This window comes from Diadema antillarum, unplaced genomic scaffold, assembly GCF_040938485.1.
Source record: "Diadema antillarum isolate AM-2024a unplaced genomic scaffold, OU_Dant_1.0 scf00000115, whole genome shotgun sequence".
Lineage (NCBI taxonomy): Eukaryota > Metazoa > Echinodermata > Echinoidea > Diadematoida > Diadematidae > Diadema > Diadema antillarum.
In genome coordinates this window covers 1,240,216-1,265,245 of record NW_027271004.1, presented here as the reverse complement: position 1 = coordinate 1,265,245, position 25,030 = coordinate 1,240,216, and the positions used below count along the sequence as shown (strand labels likewise).

The 25,030-nt window shown below is 41.0% G+C and overlaps 2 protein-coding genes across 2 annotated transcripts; both read right to left on the bottom strand.

Annotated features, from left to right (window-relative positions):
* Positions 1-1,877: 1,877 nt before the first annotated feature.
* Positions 1,878-4,382, bottom strand: LOC139719852 (uncharacterized). Its single transcript, XM_071631237.1, has one exon. The coding sequence runs from the start codon at positions 4,323-4,325 to the stop codon at positions 2,166-2,168; it is 2,160 nt and encodes a 719-aa protein (XP_071487338.1). The 5' UTR covers positions 4,326-4,382; the 3' UTR covers positions 1,878-2,165.
* Positions 4,383-4,536: 154 nt separating this feature from the next.
* On the bottom strand, positions 4,537-17,507 carry LOC139719823 (uncharacterized). The gene is made up of 8 exons (XM_071631210.1): positions 17,444-17,507; positions 16,418-16,504; positions 14,668-14,835; positions 13,842-13,949; positions 11,954-12,061; positions 10,573-10,680; positions 4,884-6,343; positions 4,537-4,599 (listed from the first exon to the last, which is right to left on the bottom strand). Exons 1-8 carry the CDS (start codon positions 17,505-17,507, stop codon positions 4,537-4,539), a joined length of 2,166 nt encoding a protein of 721 aa, XP_071487311.1.
* Positions 17,508-25,030: the final 7,523 nt, after the last annotated feature.

Below are 25,030 nucleotides of genomic sequence, written 5' to 3'. Positions count from 1 at the left end.
CCGACAACCATTGAGATATGCTGACAATTAGGAAATGGTCTGCTTAATTTCGGTGCAAACTTTAGGTTACTTCCGAATGACCGTTAAAAGCCATCATGAGGCGTTTTCATATCAGCCCAATGTTTCGTTATAGCGCGCTATTTTCTGACTTGGGAAATTAACCCGATCACGAAATAGCGCTCTATTTGATGTGGACACAAATTGGCGCGCTAATTGTATCGCTCTGCTCGAGAAAATTTCTCGAGTCCCACTCGGGAAATTTCTGAAATAGTGGGCTAGTAGCGTGCTATTTGGTAATGTCAAAACAACTCGAGAAATCAGCGCGATGCATCCCATCATGCGTAGCGTGTGTGACCCGATCGATCGAGGCAAACTGCACACAAATCAAGAGGAATTTTTGAGAGGGCACACACATTACTGATGCTGTTTGAACATACTCAGCTGTCGAATTAGCTCGACAACAATTTGGGATGATTCTCTTCGGGCTGATGTGAATAGGAAATGAAACAGCGCGCTAATTCGCAATTGCGAAAAATATCTCGGGCTTGGATTTTTATCGGGCTGATGTGAAAACGCCTATGGAGGACACATCGTATTGGAGTTAACGGTATAGCAGCTAAATTTTTCATCAATTTTCAAATCTAAGATGAGAGAGATGCTCAGCAAGCCATGCGCTTGGCACCAGGGGATAGTGAGAGAGAGAGAGAGAGCAAGAGAGAGAGAGAGAGAGAAAGGGGGGGGGGGGAACCTCCCTCCCCAGAAAACAGAGTATCTAAAATTTTAATGGTGGATGAGTTCACTGTTGCCAAAAGAAATAGGGTGCACATCACTAGACGACATCAATGAATAATACAGTCCACAAGTCATGCAGAGCTCTCACAAGTTCTACAGCCCATTAGTTATACAGCTCATGAGTCATACAGTCAATTAGTTTGACACTAAGCCAACAAGGCCCATGAGAACGACACATTGGCCCGAATTTAGGACGATGATACAAATGAAACCATGGTTGGAGCGCCAAGTGTGGCATGGAATATTTCGTTATGAAATCAGTCATTTTGTCGATGAAATGATTATTTTGTAACGAAATGAACATCTCGTCCATGACATGATAATTTCGTGAACGAAACGGTCATTTTGTCGACGAAATGACCAATTTCGTATCAGAATATTCCATGCAACACTTGGCGCTCCATGGTTTTTGTCCATGGTTTAAACCATGGTTTCATTTGGACCACCTTCGTGAATTCAGGCCATTAAAGTCATGTGCGTATCTGTCGAACTCGTGGGCTGTTTTTACTTAGTGTGAAACAAATGATCGACCAGTCTTCACACGCGACACACCTCCAAGAGAGTTGAAAACGTGCATTCTTTCAAGATCGAGGTACCATGCAGTACCTGAATTTAAAAACCAACATGCTCTGCTGGTACAGATGACCTTTTTCTGCTCATGCTAAAAGTGGAACCCCGAAATGACTTATTTTTACTTTACTTTGACACCGTTATTGTTCAGACTTTACTGAGGAAGGCATTGGGGCACCATTTCTTAGGTAAAATTGAATTTATTGGTCAAAAATGCATTGCAGTTTGTTTCTTTCTGAACTCATGTATACAATATACATTTTGTATATGTAATCATGCATGTTTATAGAGATGATAATCTATGATTTCAAAAGAAAAAAGGACAACAGGGCTATCCTGTGGAGTCCAGTATACCAGAGGTGACATAATCTCTGCATGTTTGTAGCAAAATTTCCAGAAAAGCTGTTGCACTTACAGCTTCTATTGTTCACATACATCTGCATCAATAAGTCCAACATGCAGCCGACAATCCTCATACATGTAGTATGAATTGTGTTAAATGAAGTTCACTCCAGAATGCATGAATCAACGGTTTTGCAGTTTTAAAGCTCTCTGTTGTCTTTGCCAATTGCAGCAAAGATGAATTTAGAGTACAGTTTAGCTTTCAAAAAAAAAAAAAATCAAATCACGAGATCTCCCAGGACTTTGCTCTGCTCTCCTCAAAGGTCTGGCAAACTCGAAGCCCTCTTTTCTAGGAACTGTTTTTCACAGGCATTGCACTTGTAATCTTCTGCTAATCACTGTGAGTGTTCATGTGCCACTTTCTGCTTGGTCTGGGTGCGGAAGATCTTGCCGCAGATTTCTCAGGCGCACCGTTTGTCTCGCTTGTGTGAGGCGGCATGTTCTTTGAGGAGCAATCGTCTGCTGAAGGACTTATCACAGATGTCACATTGAAATGGCCTTTGCGACAAATGTATCTTGGCATGTTTCAGGAGCTCTCTCTTGGAGCTGTAGGTTATCTTACACGTCTTACAGGCAAATCGCTTCTTCCTTGGGGTAGAGGACTGGTTGCCTTTGTGTTGCATTTCTGTTTCAGTTGCTGCCAGAGCCTGATGTTGCTTCTTGTGTACTTTCCGATGATTCATCTGCCTCTGATGCCTGAGGAGGTTTCTCTTGTGGTTGTAGGTTCTCCCACACGTCTTACAGGCAAATTGCTCCTTCTTTTGGGTTGAGGACTGGATGCCTGTCTCCTGCAGAGATCGCTCAGATCCATCATCTTCTATGGTGTGCTGTATTTCTGTCATGGTTGCTGCCAGAGCCTGATATTCCTTAATGCTAACTTTCCGATGATCTGTCTGCCTCTGATGGCTAAGAAGGTTTTTCTTGTGGCTGTAGGTTCTCCCACATATCTTACAGGCAAACTGCTTATTCTTTGTGGTTGAGGATTGGTTGTCTGTCTCCTGCAGAGGTTGCCCAGATCCATCATCCTCTATGGTGTGCTGTATTTCCGTCACGGTTGCTGGCAGCCTATCATATTCCTTCCCGAATACTTTCCCATGATCTGTCTGCCTCTGATGCCTGACGAGGTTTTTCTTGTGGCTGTAGGTTTTCCCACACACCTTACATGCAAATTCCTCCATCTTTGGGATTGAGAACAGGTTGCCTGTCTCCTGCAGAGGTTGCCCATATCCACCATTCTCTATGACGTGCTCCATTTCGGTCTTGGTTGCTGCTAGTGCCTTGGAGGCGACCTGCTGTTCCTTCTCATGTACATTCAGATGCTCTGTCAGTTTCCTCTGCCCGAAAATCGGCTGGTTGCAGACATGACACTTAAAAACAGTCCGGTTCAGGTGGCTTTGCTTATGTCTCTTAAGCTTATATGCTGCCCAAAACTTTTTTCCACAGTCCTTGCACTGGTGTTGCTTCTCCCCAGTGTGTTTTCTGTTGTGGTTGTAAAGCGTACTCGGGTCGGTGAAAGCCTTGTTGCAAATTTTGCAAACAAACGGCCGCAGATCTGTGTGTGTAATGGCATGTCGCCGTAGAGTGCTTTTTAGTGCAAAGGACTGGCCACATTCTTCGCAACTATAAGGTTTTTCTCCAGTATGCGTTCTTGTATGACCGATCAGCTGCTGTTTGCTGGCGAAAGCATTACCACACATCTGGCACTCAAACGGCTTCTCACCGGTGTGCATTCTCAGGTGCAGCACCAACCCTGCTCGACTAGTGAGCACCTTGCCACATATCTTACATGGGTGGCTTTCCGATGTAGTGCCGCCTACAGTGTGCTTCATTTTCACATGCCTGTACAGCCCCTTTTTGTCACTGTATCTCTTGTCACAAAGTTGACAGGCATGCATCCTTTGGTCCAAATGTGTTTGTTTGTGCTTATTCAGGGAGCTACCATCAAGGAAAGACTTCCCGCAGATGTCACAAAGATGTGGCCTAGCATCGGCATGAACCAACTTGTGATGCCGCAGAGAAAGTGGGTGGGCATAACAATTGTCACACTCGTCGCATTTGAAAGGTTTTTCGGCTGCATGAACCTGCACAAGGTGTCTCACAAGAAAGGCTTTCTTGGTATAAGACCGATCACAAGAGGTGCAGGAGTAGGGCTTGCCATCTTGTGTGTACACTCTTTCTCTTTTAGCAGCCTCCACGTGTGAATTCTTGTGCTCCACCACCTCTGCATTGCTGTTTATTTCCTTGTCACAAATGCGACACCTCCATGCTCCTGGTTTGTTGGCTGCAGCACATACTTTGTGCACCATCTTTATGTGCTCTGTGAGGTCATTCTTCATGATGAATGCTCTGTCGCAGATTGGGCACTTGTGTGATCGTATCCCTGCGTGCATAAGCAAATGGTATCTGTACCCGCTCTTGGTGGCATATGCCTTTGGGCACACATTGCATACGTATGGCTTCTCGCCTGAATGTGTCATCATGTGTCTCTTAAGCCCGGCCTTGCTAAAGAATATTTTATTGCACACCAGGCAAACCTCTTTGTTCCCACTGTGGCTGAGCATGTGTCTTCTTAGACATTTCTTCCTCACATATGATTTGTCACAAATATCACACCTGAACCACTTCCCGTCCATAGGGGCATCATGTTCCTTCATATGGTCAGTGAGGTCGGCTCGACGACTGAAGTACTGCTTGCAGACAGCACACACATATTTCGCCCTGCAACCCTTATGCCCCTGGTGCCGGCGCAGCAAGAAAGCATTGAGGAAGCCCCTACCACATCGTTCGCACCTCACCAGCCTTTCCTCTTTGTTTTCCTGGCCCCCGTGGGACAACCTGTGTTTTCGCATTTGGTAAGTGCTTACAAACATTTTTTGGCACACCTCGCACTCAATCTTCCTGATTCTTGATATGTCGCCCTTTGCATGAATCAACAGATGCTTCCTCAAAGATTTTCGGTCCAAAAAGGAACGTTCGCACTCGTTGCACTGGTATGGCTTCTTTCTTGTATCCCTGACTATGTGGCATTTCTTGTGTTGACTGAGAAAGGCCATTGAAATGAATGCCTTGTCACACACATCACATACATGTACATACTTTTTCTCATACGAATGCATAACCATGTGTCTCTGTAGAGCATTTTTGTCCAAGAACACCTTGTTGCACTTGCGGCAGGCTAGATTGATCGCATTGTGGCTCAGTTTGTGTTTCCTCAGATTTCTCCGCTGTGCATAAGATTGGTCACACATATCACACTTGAACAATTTCTTGTCAAAATGGGTGCTGTAGTGACCTGTCGGCGATTTAAAACTGGCAAGGGTCTTTCCGCAAATGGGACAAGTATAGCTCTCTGACTTTGTCTTTTCTCTCTCTTTTTCTTCACTGCCTTTGTCTTCACTCCCCCTTTCGCTGTCACCTTGACTGCCCTCTGCTACGGAAGCTACATCAGATAGACCCATGTGTTCCTTCATGTGCACAGTGCAAACTGACTTGCGACTGAAATGCCGCTCACAGAAAGCACATTGGAAGTTTGCCTTGCATCTATCGCCCCTGAGGTGCTTTCGTAGACAGCTGGCATTAAGGAAACCCCTGCCACAAGTGTCACACCTCACAAGCTTTGCCTCCCTGTGCTCCTGGCCCCCATGGCACAATCTGTGTTTTCGCATGTCGTATCTTCGCGCGAACTTTCTGTGGCACACGTCACACTCAATCTTGCCTTCTGTGTGGGGCAGCTGGTGATTCCTCACTGTGGACTCGGCACACTGGTCTGGCTTCTCTCCCGTTTCCCTGATTCTTTGGCAGCTTTTATGCTGACTACTGCTGCTCTTGTCAGCCAACACCTTCTGGGACTTGTATGGAGAATTTTCAGCATGAACGTTCATATGATCATCCCGCCTCATCCTTGTCGTGAATCGCTTTGGGCAGAAATGGCACTTAAACCTCCTCTTGTGCATAGCAATATGCTTCTGGAGTAGCAGTAGGGTCTTGAAGGTTTTATTGCAGCGTGGACAGCACAGTGTGCCCCTTTTCACCTTTGTCCCTTTCTTCTTGGGTGCACCACTATCTTCAGGTAGAATGCTGGCAGGATCCCAGCCAGCAGGCATCTCAGACTTGTGGAGTTCCATATGTACGACTAGGTAGTCCTTCCGTGTGAATGTTGATCCGCAAACTTTGCAGGCATACATGATTGGCTGCCCACTGTGCATCAGCATGTGCCGTTCAAAGAACACTTTGTTGTCAAACGAGGCGCCACACTGCAAGCACTTCAAGTAGTCATGCTTTTTTCGCATGTGCCTGTTCCGCTGCGAGTCCTTCTCGAAGCAGCTGTTGCAGTATCGGCACACGTACGGCTCATCCTCCTTGGCATGAGTCTTCTTATGGACCTCATAGAGGCGCTCTTTCTTGAACTCCCTCCAGCAGAACTGGCAGATGATACTTGTGGCTGTTGCAGCCACCTTCATGGTTATTGTCTTGGTCGGTCTCTTGGAAATCTTGATGGCCAGGCTGTTCTTCTTGACAGACTCAGGTTTGGTTTTCAGCTTTGCCTTGACCTTAGTTTTCCTTGGGTCTCTCTTGTTCACTGTATAGTGGAATTCAACATGTAGGAAATACAAATACAATGAGACAATTTATACCTTGAGGATCAGCAATACGTAGCTCTACTCTGCAGGAAGATGTGGTGTACGAAAAGAAACTCAGATCTAGTCTATGTCTGTTTGTTAGTTATGTTTACTTTGTTATTTAAATTGTCATGTTAGACTCTTTTTTCAAGATTGGTTTCGAAACTCACAATTACTGTGTAATTTACCGCCTAGTATTTTCCCTGCAAGTTTTCAAAACAAATATACATTTCAAATAAAGCATGCAAAGATGCCCATGGCATTTTGACATTTTGCATGCTTTATGTTACCAGACAGAGAGGCCACTACAGTCAAGCTTGCCGAACATAAATATGTGACTGTGCATCACAAAATGAACAAAAAGTTGCACCCCTTGATTTTGTGTGAGGACTCAAAAAAAAAAAAAAAATGTGGATGGGTCAACCAAGTCAATCTTGAGTTTTTCATATTTTCTGAAAGAGTTATGCTTCTTCTCCATTATTCTTTAGTTTGGAATCATAACATGAATGGTGATGTGTGTTTTCAGTAAAATGACAAGGTATCTCTTACAGGCCCCTTTCCATCTCTTGAATTCCTTTGCACACGCTTCATTTTCAAGTCTAATAACGTTTGAAAGGATAACACTACCGCTTTGAAATTTGGCATTGATCATGTAGAGAATGTGTTCATAGAACATACTCAATTTCAGCTTAATCTGACAAACCCTCAATTCCTGATGTTCTGGTGGTATACATCCTGTGCTTTGTCTCTTTCATCGCACAGCTAGCACGACTTGGCAAAGATTAAGCACTGAAATAACCGCTTTACTTCTGAGCCTCTTTTCTTTAAATAGTTCACACTTTTCCAGAGTGTGTGCTTTTTTTCCATTATTTAGGTAGATTAGGGGAGTCCATTTGCATTAACCCTATTCTAACTGGGCTATTTGAGACCAAGTTTTTACTGGGGGGGGAGGGGGTCAATTTGAAACCCCCTTCAGATCTCGGCCGCCCATCACGCGATCGCCGCAAAATTTTGCCTGTACATAGAGCCGGATGTCAACTATAAGATTATATCGTCATACAGTAGAAAAAATGTGATTTTATACTTTTGAATAAATTAATTATGCAAATTTACGCATGAAATCATATTTTCACCTATAACTCCATTGAAAAGATTGAAAGATTGATAAATTTTTGTGTCAGAGTACCTCAAGACATATCGAACAATTTTCTTATAAAAAAATAGCGCAATCAAAATCAGTTTCTTTTGATTTGTATTGTTTTGTTAATTTCTTATGTATTTTATTATTTTTTCGACCTTTAGTTTTCTATTGTTTTTTTGCCAAAATTTGCTGGAGGCACTATTCCAAGCTGATCTACATTAGAATTGATTAATTTCAATGGTTAAAAGTTGAAATAATCTAATTTATATCAATTAGACCAAAAAACACAATTTGCATTGGATTTGCACACAAAATCATGAATTTGAGCTGTTTTTGGGTTGACATGCATTTATGCAAAACACATTGCGTAGTAACTTCAGAACGGCGTACCCGGACATCGCAAATTTGGTCTCAAAATATGCGGGAGACTTAAATGAAAAAAGTCATGAAACGCCGCGGCAAAATCTTTGCGCGTTGCGGAATCGTGGCGTGAAATGTCGAGGGGGGTGGGTCAACACCGCTCCGAACAAGAAAACATGTTATTCATTGATTTTAATCAATAAAACACCCAAATAATCATGCTTTTATGAAATTTGCCTGTAAGCACAGTTTGCATTGAAATTGTACACAAATTAACGTTTTTGAGCAATTTTGGGTCTGACATGCATGTAGGCCTACATATTTATGCGTAACTTCGGATCCGTGCGCCCGGGCGTCGCAAATTTGGTGTCAAAAGATGCGGGAGACTCGGAAAAAAAAAGTCATGAAACGTCGCGGCGATAGCTTTTTGCGATTGCGATACATCGCGCGGAACGTCGAGGGGGGGCCTCGGAGGCCCCCCCGGCCTAGTTAGGGTTAAAATCAAATCCAGTGATTCTAGTTTTTGATCCATGATGGTTTCAAATCAAAAGTAATGAGTTACTTCTACCTTTCTGCTAAGAGAAGTAATAAGCTGACAATAATGACTTTAGTTGGGAAAGCGGTAGTGGTTGCTCACTTCATGTATGTTTTTGTCCGATTCTTAATTGCACAAAGTATGGCATGGTAAGATTAAGCGCTTGAATAGACCCTATCTTAAGGAGCCTCTTTCTCAGAAATGTGTGTATTCTTCCCATATTTAGAAACGTTAGGAGAGTCCATGTAAATTGAGTTATATGTACATGTACATGTACATCATTTTAACCTGTTTAGGAAGGCCTTATTTTCCCACAACATGTTTTTCCTATAGACATTTGCCAGAGTGTACTTGGGACTCATCCTCAACGGGTTAAAGATTAGGGTCTGTTCTTTCAGGATCTGCCCAAGTGTGGGTATACGGGGAACACCACTTCATCAGGTTTGCATTCTGCTGGGATGTTTTCTGTACAATTCTAGGTGAGTCGTGGCTCTGTAACAAAAAGGGAATCCAACTACTAATTTTGTTGTCTTACCAAAGGGAATGGTGTGTTTCCACTTGAAACTGTCGGGCTGGACTCATTGAGACCCGAACCCAAGCCATCTGATTACAAGGTACAGTGCACTCCCGTTATAACGAAATGCTCGGGACCGGCAGTTTTCTTTCGTTACAACCTAACAAATACAATATGTGACCGTGCACCTCAAAACGAACATAAAGTCGCACACACTGATTTTGCGTGAGGACTGAAAATAAGTGATATGGGTCAACCTAGCCGAACTTGACTTTTTCATATTTTCTGAAAGAGCGGGTCTTCTTTTACATTATGCTAAAATTTGGTATCATAAAACGGGCAGGAAAGTGTGTTTTTTTAGCAGTTTATCTCGAACATTTTTGGTAGAATAGTGTGATTAGGTGTGTCTTTAGAATCCCTATTTCATTTCTGAAAAAAAACTTGTCCACACTGTTCATTTTAAACTCTAATAACTTTTGACAGGATAGTGCTATTGCTTTGAAAGTTGACATTAATTATGGACAGAATGTGTTAATGAGGCATGCTTAATTTCAATTTAATCTGATAATCCCTTCATTGTTATTACTCTGGTGGTTTACTTCCTTTTTTTGTCCTATTCATCGCACAGCCAGCACGGTTTGGTAAAGATTAAGCGCTTGAATAGTCACTGTACTTCAGAGCCTGTTTTCTCAGTTCACACTTTTCCTGAGTTTGTGCTTTCTTTCCAATATTTAGATAGGTTAGGAGAGTCCATTTGATTTGAGTTATACATCATTTTAAAGCTTAAAGTCTGCTCTTTCAGAATATGGTCTTAACTAAAAATTAATGTCTGGCGACTTTTTGTTTGTTTTGAGGTGCAGGGTCACATATATAACGAACCAAGGAACCACGTATATAATATATTATGTTTGCTGAATACTCATCATTCACTGGAAAGCTATGTGAAATGTGAAGGGATTATTTTATTACAATGATAAACGCTAGTTCCCCTCAGAAACTGTGCGTGACACAAGGAGCGAACACACAGTGGTGAGAAGCGTTCACCCATGCAGAGACGCTATAAATGTTTGTTCCGCTGTGGTTCCGCTACGTATTTTCGAAAGCAATTCGAATTTCGTTATAACGGAGCACATTTCTTTTGCTATTCTTTGTCTGTGGCGCTCGGAAAAGACTTCTTTATAACGGAAATTTCGCTATGACCGTGTTCGTTATAAGCGAATTTTGTACCATAGACTTTAATGGTGATAATTTTGGGACCAGAAGATATACTTCGTTATAACGAAATTTCGTTATAACCGTGTTCGTTGTAACGGGAGTGCACTGTAGATGTACTTCTTACTGAGCTATTTGTACAGCAAAACCCAACAATACAGCTGTACCTACAGGGCAACACCTGTAGGGCAAGCTTACTCTACTGAACACCACTTTTCCTTTTTTCTTACTATCATTCCTATTAAACTTTTCATAATCATCACAACTATTGTGCAATTTTGAAATATATGGCATGATATTGGAAGATTAAATACAGGGTTACAAATATATTTTCTTCAAACATTACAATCGGTTTTGTAAACCTAATAATAACCTCCTGTTTTTGTGTGTAATAAATTGCTAGCAGACAAAGCTGCAAATACTTGACCTCTGTGGTGGAGGTCCCTGCCTCTGACCAAGAACCAACCTAATATCTGAAGCTGTTTTGGAGCCATGTCGCCGGCCATGCTCACTGCTTGGACTCCAGGAAGATTCCCTGCAATAAAAATCAAGGATGAAATCCAAATAAGAATGATGACAGGGAAGATGAAGAATAACTAATTGTTTATAGGGAAGTCAGCTTTATAAACAGCATTGAAGCATTCTTAGGGCTAGAAAGGCATATCTTTGTTGGAAAAAAAAATAAATTTGCACCTTCCTTGTAATAGACATAGGAGGCCTACTAATACAATGCATGAAAACTGAACTATGAAATCTAGGGTTATATTAAAAAAAAAAATACTGAGCATTACATCAGACATGTTGGCATTGCTGAACGTGTAATTTAATGACATGACTACAGAAACCAAACACTCAAAACAAAGCAAGTGCCGTAATGTGTCTCGCCCACAAATGTACAACACCTTTTTTTCATTTTGTTCACAAATGGACCTACGGATAAAAAGTTAGGAGTCATAATTAAATGCACAGTACATTGGGCCCTAAAAGTTCATTGACCCCTGCCTGTGACCTTTGACCTTGTGGTGACCATCAACTCCTCAAGGTATATCTCCCATCCAAGTTTGGTCACAAATAGACTTACGGATCAAAAGTTATGACCCATAATCAAAACGCGGGCCCTAAAAGTTCATTGACTCCTGTCTGTGACCTTTCACCTTGTGGTGACCATCAATTCTCTGAGGGACATCTATCACCCAAGTTTAATCACAAACAGACTTATGGACCGAAAGTTATGACCCATAATCGAAACGTGCCCTAAAAACTTAACATTGGGCCCTAAAAGTTCATTGACCCCTGCCTGTGACCTTTGACCTTGTGATGACCATCAACTCCCCTGAGGGACATCTACCACCTAAGTTTAATCACAGACTTATGGATCAAAAGTTATGACCCATAATCGAAACGTGCCTTAAAAACTTAACATTGGGCCCTAAAAGTTCATTGACCACTGTCTGTGACTTTTGACCTTGTGGTGACCATTAACTCCCCAAGGTACATCTACCATCCAAGTTTGGTCACAAATAGACTTACGGATCAAATGTTATGGTATATAATCGAAATGCGCCCTAAAAACTTAACATTGGGCCCAAAAAACTTAACACAGGGCCCTAAAAACCTAACATTAGGCCCTAAAATTCATTAACCCCTACCTGTGACCTTTGACCTTGTGGTGAAGATTATTGGAAGATTAAATACAGGGTTAAAAATATATTTTCTTCAAACATTACAATCGGTTTTGTAAACCTCCTAATAACCTCCTGTTTTTGTGTGTAATAAATTGCTAGTAGACGAAGCAGCAAATACTTGACCTCTGTGGTGGAGGTCCCTGCCTCTGACCAAGAACCAACCTAATATCTGAAGCTGTTTTGGAGCCATGTCGCCGGCCATGCTCACTGCTTGGACTCCAGGAAGATTCCCTGCAATAAAAATCAAGGATGAAATCCAAATAAGAATGATGACAGGGAAGATGAAGAATAACCAATTGTTTATGGGGAAGTCAGCTTTATAAAGAGCATTGAAGTATTCTTAGGGCTGGAAAGGCATATCTTTGTTGGAAAAAAATAAATTTGCACCTTCCCTGTAATAGACATAGGAGGCCTACTAATACAATACATGAAAACTGAACTATGAAATCTAGGGTTATATTAAAAAAAAAAAAAATACTGAGCATTACATCAGACATGTTAGCATTGCTTAACGTGTAATTTAATGACATGACTAATGAAACCAAACACTCAAAACAAGGCAAGTGCCGTAATGTGTCTCGCCCACACACGTACAACACCTTTTCTTTCATTTTGTTCACAAATGGGTAATTCCATGAAGTTGGGGCAGTGTCCATGTAGCATCGTGATATTTGAAAAATACATTTCAGCATAACTCAATATTAATGATGCTATACATTTATTGTTTGTAGGCTTTACATTTGCATTGAGGCCACACATTTTCCTGGAAATTTTGTGCCATTCAGACTCAATTTTGATGAAGTTATTAAACAATATGTAACGGTGTCCTGTAGCATCGGGACGTGTCCATGTAGCATCGTGATATTTCAAAATTTGGTCCTAAGAGACAAATTATGGCAATTAGCTTGACCAAAATTTGATTCAATATGCATATTTACTACATTAGTCAGATAGCTAAATATCTCAAATTTCCTGTACACAGTTTTAATTTTAAAAGAAAATTACAAAATGTATCACGATGCTACGCGGTGTCCTTTTTTGTTACATTTGGTGGACACCGCGTAGCATAGTGACACATTGTGTAAATTTTCTTGTAAGAGTAAAACTGTGGAAAGGAAAGTTAAGATATTTAGCTATCTGACTAATCTAGTAATTATGCATATTATATCAAATTTTGGTCAAGCTAATTGCATTAATTTGTCTTTTAGGACCAGATTTTAACTATCACGATGCTACATGGACACGTCACGATGCTACAGGACACCGTTACATTTTTTTAAGATAACTTCATCAAAATTGAGTCTGAATGGCACAAAATTTCCAGGAAAATGTATGGTCTCAATACAAATGTAAAGCCTATAAACAATATATGTATAGCATAATTAGTATTGAGTTATGCTAAAATGTAACACTTTGTGCCCCAACTTCACGGAATTACCCAAATGGACCTACGGATAAAAAGTTAGGAGTCATAATTAAATGCACAGTACATTGGGCCCTAAAAGTTCATTGACTCCTGTCTGTGACCTTTCAACTTGTGGTGACCATCAATTCCCTGAGGGACATCTATCACCCAAGTTTAATCACAAACGGACTTATGGAGCAAAAGTTATGACCCATAATCGAAACGTGCCTTAAAAACTTAACATTGGCCCCTAAAAGTTCATTGACCACTGTCTGTGACCTTTGACCTTGTGGTGACCATTAACTCCCCAAGGTACTTCTACCATCCAAGTTTGGTCACAAATAGACTTACGGATCAAATGTTATGGTCCATCATCTAAATGCGCCCTAAACACTTAACATTGGGCCCTAAAAACCTAACATTAGGCCCTAAAATTCATTGACCCTGCCTGTGACCTTTGACCTTGTGGTGGAGATTATTGGAAGATTAAATACAGGGATACAAACAATTTTCTTCAAATATTACAATCGGTTTTGTAAACCTCCTAATAACCTCCTGTTTTTGTGTGTAATAAATTGCTAGCAGACAAAGCAGCAAATACTTGACCTCTGTGGTGGAGGTCCCTGCCTCTGACCAAGAACCAACCTAATATCTGAAGCTGTTTTGGAGCCATGTCGCCGGCCATGATCACTGCTTGGACTCCAGGATGATTTCCTGCAATAAAAATCAAGGATGAAATCCGAATAAGAATGATGACAGGGAAGATGAAGAATAACCAATTGTTTATAGGGATGTCAGCTTTATAAACAGCATTGAAGCATTCTTAGGGCTGGAAAGATATATCTTTGTTGGAAAAAAATAAATTTGCACCTTCCTTGTAATAGAAATAGGAGGCCTACTAATACAATGCATGAAAACTGAACTATGAAACCTAGGGTTATATTAAAAAAAAAATACTGAGCATTACATCAGACATGTTGGCATTGCTTAACATGTAATTTGATTACATGACAGAGACCATACAAAGCAGCCCACAATGATGTTACAAAGCAATTATTTCACAAATAGTGTAGTATTTGGGTCATCATAAGAAAGTTACATCATATTTCCATTTATACAATGATTTTTTTTTTCAAAACAAACATGCAAATATACTGAAATAGTTCAAAATATGTACGTATTATCAAATGAAGCTCTTTCAACCAGAGGATACATAATTTCTTGTCAAAAATATGACTTCTATGACAGGAAGTCTTTACATTCCTTTGCTATTTAAAGACCCATAGAAATTTATGTTTTTAAATTGTGTTTTTAAAGGTCCAACAAAGATGATGTCGAACACCAATCTCTACCATTGTGATTCCTTCTGCGCCAAATGTTGGGATACCACAAACATGACATGGCAGGAAGCGACAGAGATGGGAAGATTTACCAGTCTGATCCACGATCTGAATAATGTCTCCATTAGTCCCCGCCACCACTTGGATCCTACCCTTTGGATGCTCTACCAGCTGCAGCTGTATCTCCCCGGCTCCGCCCGCCTCCATGGCAACACCACTCTCCATCATTTCTGGAAAGGCGAAGCTGTCGCCTGGCATTACTGAACAAATGAGCGAGAATCAGGAAGAAACGTGCAGACACAAAATTGAGTCAAAACCACTCAGCACTCTGGCACCTACCCAACTTTGCAGGCAATCCCTACATATGTGACCCTGCACCTCAAAACAGACAAAAAGTCGCCAGACATGAATTTTTAGTGAAGACCATATTCTGAAAGAGCAGACTTTAAGCTTTAAAATCATGTATAACTCAACTCAAATGGACTCTCCTAACCTATCTAAATATTGGAAAGAAAGCACAAACTCAGGAAGACTGTGAACTGAGAAAAGAGGCTCTGAAGTACAGTGTCTATTCAAGCGCTTAATCCTTACCAAACCGTGCTGGCTGTGGGATGAATGGGACAAAAAACAGGAAGTAAACCACCAGAGTAACAACAATGAAGGGATTATAAGATTAAACTGAAATTAAGCATGGGTCATTAACACATTCTGTCTATAATCAACGCAAACTTTCAAAGCAGTAGCAGTGTCCTTTCAAAAGTTATTAGAGTTGAAAGTGAAGAGTGTGGACAAGGTTTTTCTGAAATGAAAAAGGAATTCTAAAGACACACCTAATCACACTATTCTACCAAAAAATGATCGAGATAAACTGCTAAAAAAAACACACTTTCCTGCCCGTTTTATGATAAGAAATTTTAGCATAATGTAAAAGAAGACCCGCTCTTTCAGAAAATATGAAAAAGTGAAGTTCGGCTACATTGACCCATTTCACTCATTTTCAGTCCTCATGCAAAATCAGTGTGTGCAACTTTATGTTCGTTTTGAGGTGCATGGTCACATATTGTATTAAAGGGACTGTACAGTACTGGTTGAGGTGGGGATTCATGTTTTGAACATTCTTAAATGAGATAATGAGAAACCTCTTATGAAATATGAAAGAAGATGTTATTTCAAAAAGGATTCAACGTTTATTTGACGATAATTGGTTTTCAAATGGATGAGATAATAGTATCCAAAAATGTGATAATAATAAAAGGCAAAAGGCCACAACTTTATTAGGATCACTTTGTTTCACCTTGTTTTTGGATATCTCAGCCATTCCAAAACCAATTTTCATCAAATAAACTTTTGATACCCCTTAGAATTGCATGCTCTTTGACATCTCATAGAGTGGTTTCTGAATATTTTGCGAAACGTTAAAAGCTAAATCCTCACCTCGACCAGAAGTGTACACACCCTTTAACCCTACACCTCAAGTACACGCCCAGTGAGCGTATGCATATCATGCAATCCCTCGTTTATTGGCCCTATTTGTCAAAGATAATCCTTAAACACACACAGGCATGCACACACACACACACACACACAAAAAAAAAAAAAAAAATCCTGTATGACGCAATGCATATTGTGAAGGAATGGGAGAGGGGGCACATATTTTGATCAGCAAATGGTAGGCTAAACTACGGCGAAACAAATCAAGTTTTAGGAAAAGAAAACAACCTAATTTTAACCTGAACCACACTCTTCCCTATCTCTGTCAATTGACAACACTTGACGGAGATATATAGTAATTACAAAGTTTATCTGTCAAACAGAAATTAAAGAAAGATTAAATTACCGTACCTGTTTCCACAATCACTTCTTCAACTATATTCATGTTGCTGACCAGTCCTTCCCCGATCCCTGCCATGTTGTCACCAAAACACTTGCCTGTTGGTAGAAAAAATAAAATTTGCTGCTCAAGCAGTGCGTAAGTCAAAGTTCTACGAACTGGCTTTGCGCTTATTCAATTCGATATCATCTGGGTACACATCAAGAAGTCATTTGAGTATTACTGTTGTTTGAAGTTATTCTTTTTGTCATTGTTTTTGAATATATGTTGCATCAAACATAAATTGTTAATGTGTCAATAGGTACTACTTTGACACAAAACTTTCTCAGATTACAGCTGCAAATGTAAAAAATAAAAAATAAAAAAATAAAATGTGTATTGTCCTGGTACCAAAAACGGTGCACTGTCAGAGATCACTCCTGAAATATTCTGACTATCAGTTTAGGAACATAAGAAACTGAATCAGACAATGGAATTTTGGGTACCGCTGTTTAAATGCCAAGATTTCATCAAACAGTTAATAGGGCCTATATTTATTTTTGAAAGAGCATATACCAGTACATTATGTCATGATAACAAAGCTTTTTCCGAAAACCTATTCTTTTCTAACTTGACCCCCAAAGAAAAAAGTAGTTTAAACATGTATTACATGGTGGACATGTGTATTAGAAACCCATGATAGAGAATAATAAACTTACATTAGCATAATATTAACACCTAAACACATTTGAGGTTCAAATAATATTGCTGTAAAAGAAAACCTAATCAATATTTAAAGTACATGTACATGTATATATTTGATCGGACACTGCAGTATCGGCATAATCGTGATTTAGTCCCCACCGCTGCGTGTCCGTACTAAATAAAACCCTACCTAACCCTATACCCTATACCCTATACCCAACGGGTGCACGCGCACTGTGGTGGCGCAGCGGTGGGGACTATATCATGATTACACCGCAGTATTTCAAGAAGCAGAAACCTGAAAACAATTTACATGCAGCTCTTCAATGGAGAAACTAAAAGATAGAGGTCACCTTTTTCTGCTTCTTCTTCAACCACCTCCATGTTGCTGACCAGTCCATCCCCGATGTCTGCCATGTAGACTCCACAGCACTGAGCACTGTCTTCTGTTTATAACACACATTGAGAGCGATGAAAACCGTTACAGACCTTGTACGTACTTCAAGTTTAATCACGTACAACTTTGAATTAAAAAAAAAAGTACCGGTATAAAGACAATTCCACGTACATGTAAAACTGTCATGTTACTGTCTTGTTGCTGGCTTAATAAAGTATACAGTGAACTGCTGAGAGGTACAATTCACATGCTTTTTGCATTTAATGCAACAATACAACAACAAAATCAACAACAAACTAACAAACTTACAAACTGTTGCATAAATCTGAATTTTGATCTGAATTCTGATCCAGCAATGGCACGGCGTTGAACTACTTACAACTTGAATAATAATCATAATCATATAATAATGATAATGAAGACGTAATCTAATTGATAAAATACATCATTAATTAATGAATTATACAAATTCTAGATATTTCTATTGTACATCTGTACACACTACAGTTAGACATCTATATAGATATATAAACTTTTGTCTTTTGAACATATATTTTATACTATCATATAGGACCATGGTCATGGTCCAAATTATTCTGTTCCACTTCTTGACTGGTTATATATGACGAGATGTGTGCCTTGAAGTTCAATACTAAACAAGGAAAAGTAGAAATTACGCGGTGCGTAATATATGTCCCCGCCGGAAGTAGCATTTAGTAGCAAAATGTACAATATAGGTAAAAAAATCAAGGTCAAAGGTCAAAGAAGTCAAAGGTCAAAATTCTATGTAGAAGTTTTGAAGCCCTCACCTAGTGCCATCACTTAAAGCAAACGGAATTGAAATCGGGTTACAAATGGCAAAGGAGTAGCATTTTGTAGCCAATGTACAATATAGGTAAAAAAATCAAGGTCAAAGGTCAAAGAAGTCAAAGGTCAAAATTCTGTGTAGAAGTTTTGAAGCCCTCACCTAGTGCCATCACATAAAGCAAACGGAATCAAAATCGGGTTAGAAATGGCGAAGGAGTAGCATTTTGTAGGCAATGTACAATATAGGTCAAAAATCAAGGTCAAAGGTCAAAGGTCAAAGAAGTCAAAGGTCAAAATTCTGTGTAGAAGTTTTGAAGCCCTCACCTAGTGCCATCACTTAAAGCAAACGGAATCGAAATCGGGTTACAAATGGCAAAGGAGTAGCATTTTGTAACCAATGTACAATATAGGTAAAAAAATCAAGGTCAAAGGTCAAAGAAGTCAAAGGTCAAAATTCTGTGTAGAAGTTTTGAAGCCCTCACCTAGTGCCATCACATAAAGCAAACGGAATCAAAATCGGGTTAGAAATGGCGGAGTAGCATTTTGTAGGCAATGTACAATATAGGTCAAAAATCAAGGTCAAAGGTCAAAGAAGTCAAAGGTCAAAATTCTGTGTAGAAGTTTTGAAGCCCTCACCTAGTGCCATCACTTAAAGCAAACAGAATCGAAATCGGGTTACAAATGGCAAAGGAGTAGCATTTTGTAGCCAATGTACAATATAGGTAAAAAAATCAAGGTCAAAGGTCAAAGAAGTCAAAGGTCAAAATTCTGTGTAGAAGTTTTGAAGCCCTCACCTAGTGCCATCACATAAAGCAAACGGAATCAAAATCGGGTTAGAAATGGCGAAGGAGTAGCATTTTGTAGGCAATGTACAATATAGGTCAAAAATCAAGGTCAAAGGTCAAAGAAGTCAAAGGTCAAAATTCTGTGTAGAAGTTTTGAAGCCCTCACCTAGTGCCATCACTTAAAGCAAACAGAATTGAAATCGGGTTACAAATGGCGAAGGAGTAGCATTTTGTAGCAAAATGTACAATATAGGTCAAAAATCAAGGTCAAAGGTCAAAGAAGTCAAAGGTCAAAATTCTATGTAGAAGTTTTGAAGCCCTCACCTAGTGCCATCACTTAAAGCAAACGGAATTGAAATCGGGTTACAAATGGCAAAGGAGTAGCATTTTGTAGCCAATGTACAATATAGGTAAAAAAATCAAGGTCAAAGGTCAAAGAAGTCAAAGGTCAAAATTCTGTGTAGAAGTTTTGAAGCCCTCACCTAGTGCCATCACATAAAGCAAACGGAATCAAAATCGGGTTAGAAATGGCGAAGGAGTAGCATTTTGTAGGCAATGTACAATATAGGTCAAAAATCAAGGTCAAAGGTCAAAGGTCAAAGAAGTCAAAGGTCAAAATTCTGTGTAGAAGTTTTGAAGCCCTCACCTAGTGCCATCACTTAAAGCAAACGGAATCGAAATCGGGTTACAAATGGCAAAGGAGTAGCATTTTGTAACCAATGTACAATATAGGTAAAAAAATCAAGGTCAAAGGTCAAAGAAGTCAAAGGTCAAAATTCTGTGTAGAAGTTTTGAAGCCCTCACCTAGTGCCATCACATAAAGCAAACGGAATCAAAATCGGGTTAGAAATGGCGGAGTAGCATTTTGTAGGCAATGTACAATATAGGTCAAAAATCAAGGTCAAAGGTCAAAGAAGTCAAAGGTCAAAATTCTGTGTAGAAGTTTTGAAGCCCTCACCTAGTGCCATCACTTAAAGCAAACAGAATCGAAATCGGGTTACAAATGGCAAAGGAGTAGCATTTTGTAGCCAATGTACAATATAGGTAAAAAAATCAAGGTCAAAGGTCAAAGAAGTCAAAGGTCAAAATTCTGTGTAGGCCTAGAAGTTTTGAAGCCCTCACCTAGTGCCATCACATAAAGCAAACGGAATCAAAATCGGGTTAGAAATGGCGAAGGAGTAGCATTTTGTAGGCAATGTACAATATAGGTCAAAAATCAAGGTCAAAGGTCAAAGAAGTCAAAGGTCAAAATTCTGTGTAGAAGTTTTGAAGCCCTCACCTAGTGCCATCACTTAAAGCAAACAGAATTGAAATCGGGTTACAAATGGCGAAGGAGTAGCATTTTGTAGCAAAATGTACAATATAGGTCAAAAATCAAGGTCAAAGGTCAAAGAAGTCAAAGGTCAAAATTCTGTGTAGAAGTTTTGAAGCCCTCACCTAGTGCCATCATATAAAGCAAACGGAATCAAAATCGGGTTAGAAATGGCGAAGGAGTAGCATTTTGAAGCAAAATGTACAATATAGGTCAAAGGTCAAGGTCAAAGGTCACAATTGAAATTCTGTATAGAAGTTTCAAAGCTCCCATGTAGTGCTATCATATAAAGCAAACAGAATCAAAATCGGGTTAGAATTATGGCGAAGGAGTAGCATTTTGAACATTTTGATCACACACGGACGCACACACGGACGGACACACGGACGCACGGACGCACGGACGCACGGACGGACACACACACGTACGGAGCCCGTTTCATAGTCCCCTGCTCGAACTCGTTCGGCGGGGACAATGAGCATATTTACAATGTTAGTCTATTGCCACGATCATAAAAAGTGGCTGCAACTTAGTGTACTTTAAGATAGTTTAAATAGTTAGAGGGCTCTAATGAATCAATCAACAAACAGCTTCCAGGAGTGATGACGTAGGGCCTATGGTTAAAAAAAAACAAACAACAACAACAACAACAAAAAACATTCACTGCACGCACGATACAGGTTAACCGCAGCAGCAGCGACCTCAACACGTACTGGGGCCGTATTCGGAGAGCTTATTAAGTGTCTGATTATAGCACTTAATTAACAAATGTGTATTCTGAGAGCATGAATACGATTAAGTAGGGGGTATATTAACTACCATAGCAACAAGCGTTTTGGCGGGAAGGACCTACGCGTTGACGCGTATCAATGCGCGTGCACCTCTGAGAGGACTTAATCACAGTTCTAGTTGATTACGAATCGGTATTCTGAGGGTGTAATTAAGTATGAAAGTTAATGGAAAACTTAATGACACCAAAGAGTGTCATTAACTACTCCAATATCACGCAATACATCGTGTTTTCTCTGCCACAACGATGCTTACCGTCTTCGGTAACCGAGGAGCGGTTGAATGTTGTTATCGTGGTATCGGTAGAATTCAGAGAAAAAAAGAATCTCCGATCTTCGAGGAATTTTGTCATTTTATATACATATGTGAGCAAAGAGGTTGAGATCTTCGCGTGCGTAGGTGAGGGGTTGTAATCAAATACCGGAGTGTGCGCACGGAGCTCTTGCCGTCTTGGGTTGTAATTACAGGGGGCGTGGAGGAGCGTGCATTGAGGGCATATTCGCGCGTGCAATCATCATTTTGGCTTCTAACAACGCGTCTGATTGGGGGGGGGGGGGGGGGGGGGGGGAAACGCCTCATGAGGCCCCCTATTCACTTCTTATTCGAAGTATTATTCGGGGAGTCCTCGTACGCGGGAGCGGTCCTCATGAGCGGGTTTCCCGGACTGAATTACAGGGGACTTAATCATACCTTAATTACCGATACGTCCTCAGAATACTGATTTTGCCCATGATTAAGGGCCTATTAACTTCACGACTTAATCACGAAGTTAATTACAGACTTAATTAGGACCTCAGAATACAACCCTGCCCTGGTTACAGCGCCCCGCACCGGGGTTCTAGGTCAAAATGAACACACGATTAAGCAGCAGCAGCTAGACACTCCCACTGGGTGAAACATGACAGACTTCCAAAATTTCAGGTTTGAAATTGACTGTAGGCCCTAACGCTAGAATCAGCTAGATCTAGACAACTCTAGCAAGTTAGTAGTGTTTGTGACAATAACCTACTACTAATATCTATTATATTCTGGATCAAAAATTTGTCTTTCCATTGATTGGTTAAAAGAGCTTCACGTGATTATAGGTATTTTGAACTATTTTAGAGTGTTGGTGTGTTTGACACTCCATGAAGTACTATTTGCAAAATGACGTCACTTTTATGACGACATTTTGCAAATAGTATATACTATTTGCAAAATGATGTCACAATCACCCTTCTTTACAATCAAGTGTCAGTGTACCCGTCAGCGTCCGGTCCCGAATTCTAGTGTTCAGGTTTGCGGCGGCCATACGAGCGCTTGGATACATGCGACGGGCAACTCTGGCGGTGCCACGGCTACTACGTTTTTCAATTTCCGATCTCTCGCACTGTTGCGTATTGCAGGCGCTGTGCTGCCGCCGCAGTGCGGCTGAGCCTAGGGCCTATATAAAATGATTTTCACTTTTTATTCAAATTTTTGATCCAAAATATAAAACAAATATACTTTGCCTAGTTTTGAGTTTCTTGTGAAAACTTTGGGCCTCGGTGACTCCAAACTAGCACTATTCACTTCGGGGCTGCGCCCCTCAGTGAATAGTACTAGTTTGGAGTCACCTCTGCCCTAGCCCGACCAGACACTGTTACGCTATGTCGCGACGTACCATGTACAGCGACTGGGCTGTGTATAGTTACCTCTGCCCATAGTTTTAACAAGAAACTCTCAAGGCCAAGTATATTTGTATACTATTCAACTGATCTAACCTAGGGGCCTACTAACTACACGCGGCCGCTGTCGCGAAGCGATAGCGGCTGCTGTGCACAGCGGTCTCAGTCCGGGAAACCCGCTCATGAGGACCGCCCCCGCGTACGAGGACTGTCCCTCCTCATGAGGACCTCCCCCCCGCCTCATGAGGCCCCCCATTCACTTCTTATTCATCTCACATCTGACGTATAAATTGTTGCAACTTTGCACGGTGATTTTTTGTTACACACACATGTCCACTATCCATGATGAAAAGAAGAAAAAATCCTGTCTGTTTTTTTTTTTCAAAAATCGAGTTTTAATCAACCGATGCAGAGCGCCCATCAAAACACGGGCGCCAGCGCGTTCGCACAATGCAAGACTGCTGCACCTAGCGGCCTGATCCGACTAAATATTTTCGATGCTTTTTTCTGCGGCTCTCACCTCTCCGCGCACGAATCAGCCTCGTGAAGCTGAAGTCTGACATCTTTTTACATAAATTCGTAACGAGAAAAAATAAATCAGTACTAACCTGATCTTGTCCATATATTCCAAATTACTACTAGTTACTGCTAATTACTGCTGTGACAGTCGACTTTGCTGCCTTGTGATAAGTGGTAAGTGTCCGGATATTGGAGGCCGGCCGAAAATTGGGGTTCTTACTCTATATGGACAAGATCAGGTTAGTACTGATTTAATTTTTCTCGTTACGAATTTGTGTAAAAAGATGTCAGACTTCAGCTTCACGAGGCTGATTCGTGCGCGGAGAGGTGATAAGAGCCGCAGAAAAAAGCATCGAAAATATTTAGTCGGATCAGGTCGCTAGGTGCGGCAGTCTTGCATTGTGCGAACGCGCTGGCGCCCATGTTTTGATGGGCGCTCTGCATCGGTTGATTAAAACTCAATTTTTGAAAAAAAAACAGACAGGATTTTTTCTTCTTTTCATATGGATAGTGGACATGTGTGTGTAATTTAACAAAAAATCACCGTGCAAAGTTGCGACAATTTATACGTCAGATGTGAGATGAATAAGAAGTGAATGGGGGGGCCTCATGAGGCGTTCCCCGGGGGGCCTCATGAGGCGGGGGGGAGGTCCTCATGAGGAGGGACAGTCCTTGTACGCGGGGGCGGTCCTCATGAGCGGGTTTCTCGGACTGGGTCTGGTCAGGCTAGGGGCCTACTAACGTTATAGTATAGCTAGCGTTAGATCTACTACTACTCTGTACTAGTATAGTACTCACGCGTGTCTCCGAATCCCGAGAGGTAAGTCAGACTACTAACGTTACTACTAACTGTTAGACCTACAGTATCCAAACAAAAGGGCACGGACATCGACACTGACCACCATAGGATGGCCCCATATTGAGTCACTCTGCTCTGGGACACATCAGTCCGGGAAACCCGCTCATGAGGACCGCCCCCGCGTACGAGGATGGTCCCTCCTCATGAGGACCTCCCCCCGCCTCATGAGGCCCCCCGGGGAACGCCTCATGAGGCCCCCCATTCACTTCTTATTCATCTCACATGTGACGTATAAATTGTCGCAACTTTGCACGGTGATTTTTTGTTACACACACATGTCCACTATCCATGATGAAAAGAAGAAAAAATCCTGTCTGTTTTTTTTTTTTAAAATCGAGTTTTAATCACCCGATGCAGAGCGCCCATCAAAACACGGGCGCCAGCGCGTTCGCACAATGCAAGACTGCCGCACCTAGCGGCCTGATCCGACTAAATATTTTCGATGTTTTTTTCTGCGGCTCTCACCTCTCGGCGCACGAATCAGCCTCGTGAAGCTGAAGTCTGACATCTTTTTACACAAATTCGTAACGAGAAAAATTAAATCAGTACTAACCTGATCTTGTCCATATATTCCAAATTACTATTCCACACTGATAGAGTAGGTGGGTAGATGACATACTCCAGTTTGTTAGCAAAATAATCACTTTGTAGGCATGACGAGTTCACTTTCTTCGTCAATTCCGCCCACGATTCCGCCGCCCGCTTGCGTTTTTTTTTTTAAGACGGCACAGATTGGGGCATGGCGCGTGTTAAACCTATGGGAAAAACGTTGGGTTAGGGTTTTTGGTTATGGTTATGGTTAGGGTTAGGGTTAGGGTTGGGGTTA

Excerpts from the sequence above, each read along its gene's own strand:
- LOC139719823 (XM_071631210.1), bottom strand. The coding sequence starts at position 17,507 with ATGGCAGACATCGGGGATGGACTGGTCAGCAACATGGAGGTGGTTGAA. Across the intron at positions 16,505-17,443 it reads TGAAGAAGAAGCAGAAAAAG|GCAAGTGTTTTGGTGACAAC; the intron begins GTGACCTCTATC and ends TTCTACCAACAG. Across the intron at positions 13,950-14,667 it reads TCAGATCGTGGATCAGACTG|GAAATCATCCTGGAGTCCAA; the intron begins GTAAATCTTCCC and ends TTTTTATTGCAG.
- LOC139719852 (XM_071631237.1), bottom strand. The coding sequence starts at position 4,325 with ATGCTCAGCCACAGTGGGAACAAAGAGGTTTGCCTGGTGTGCAATAAA.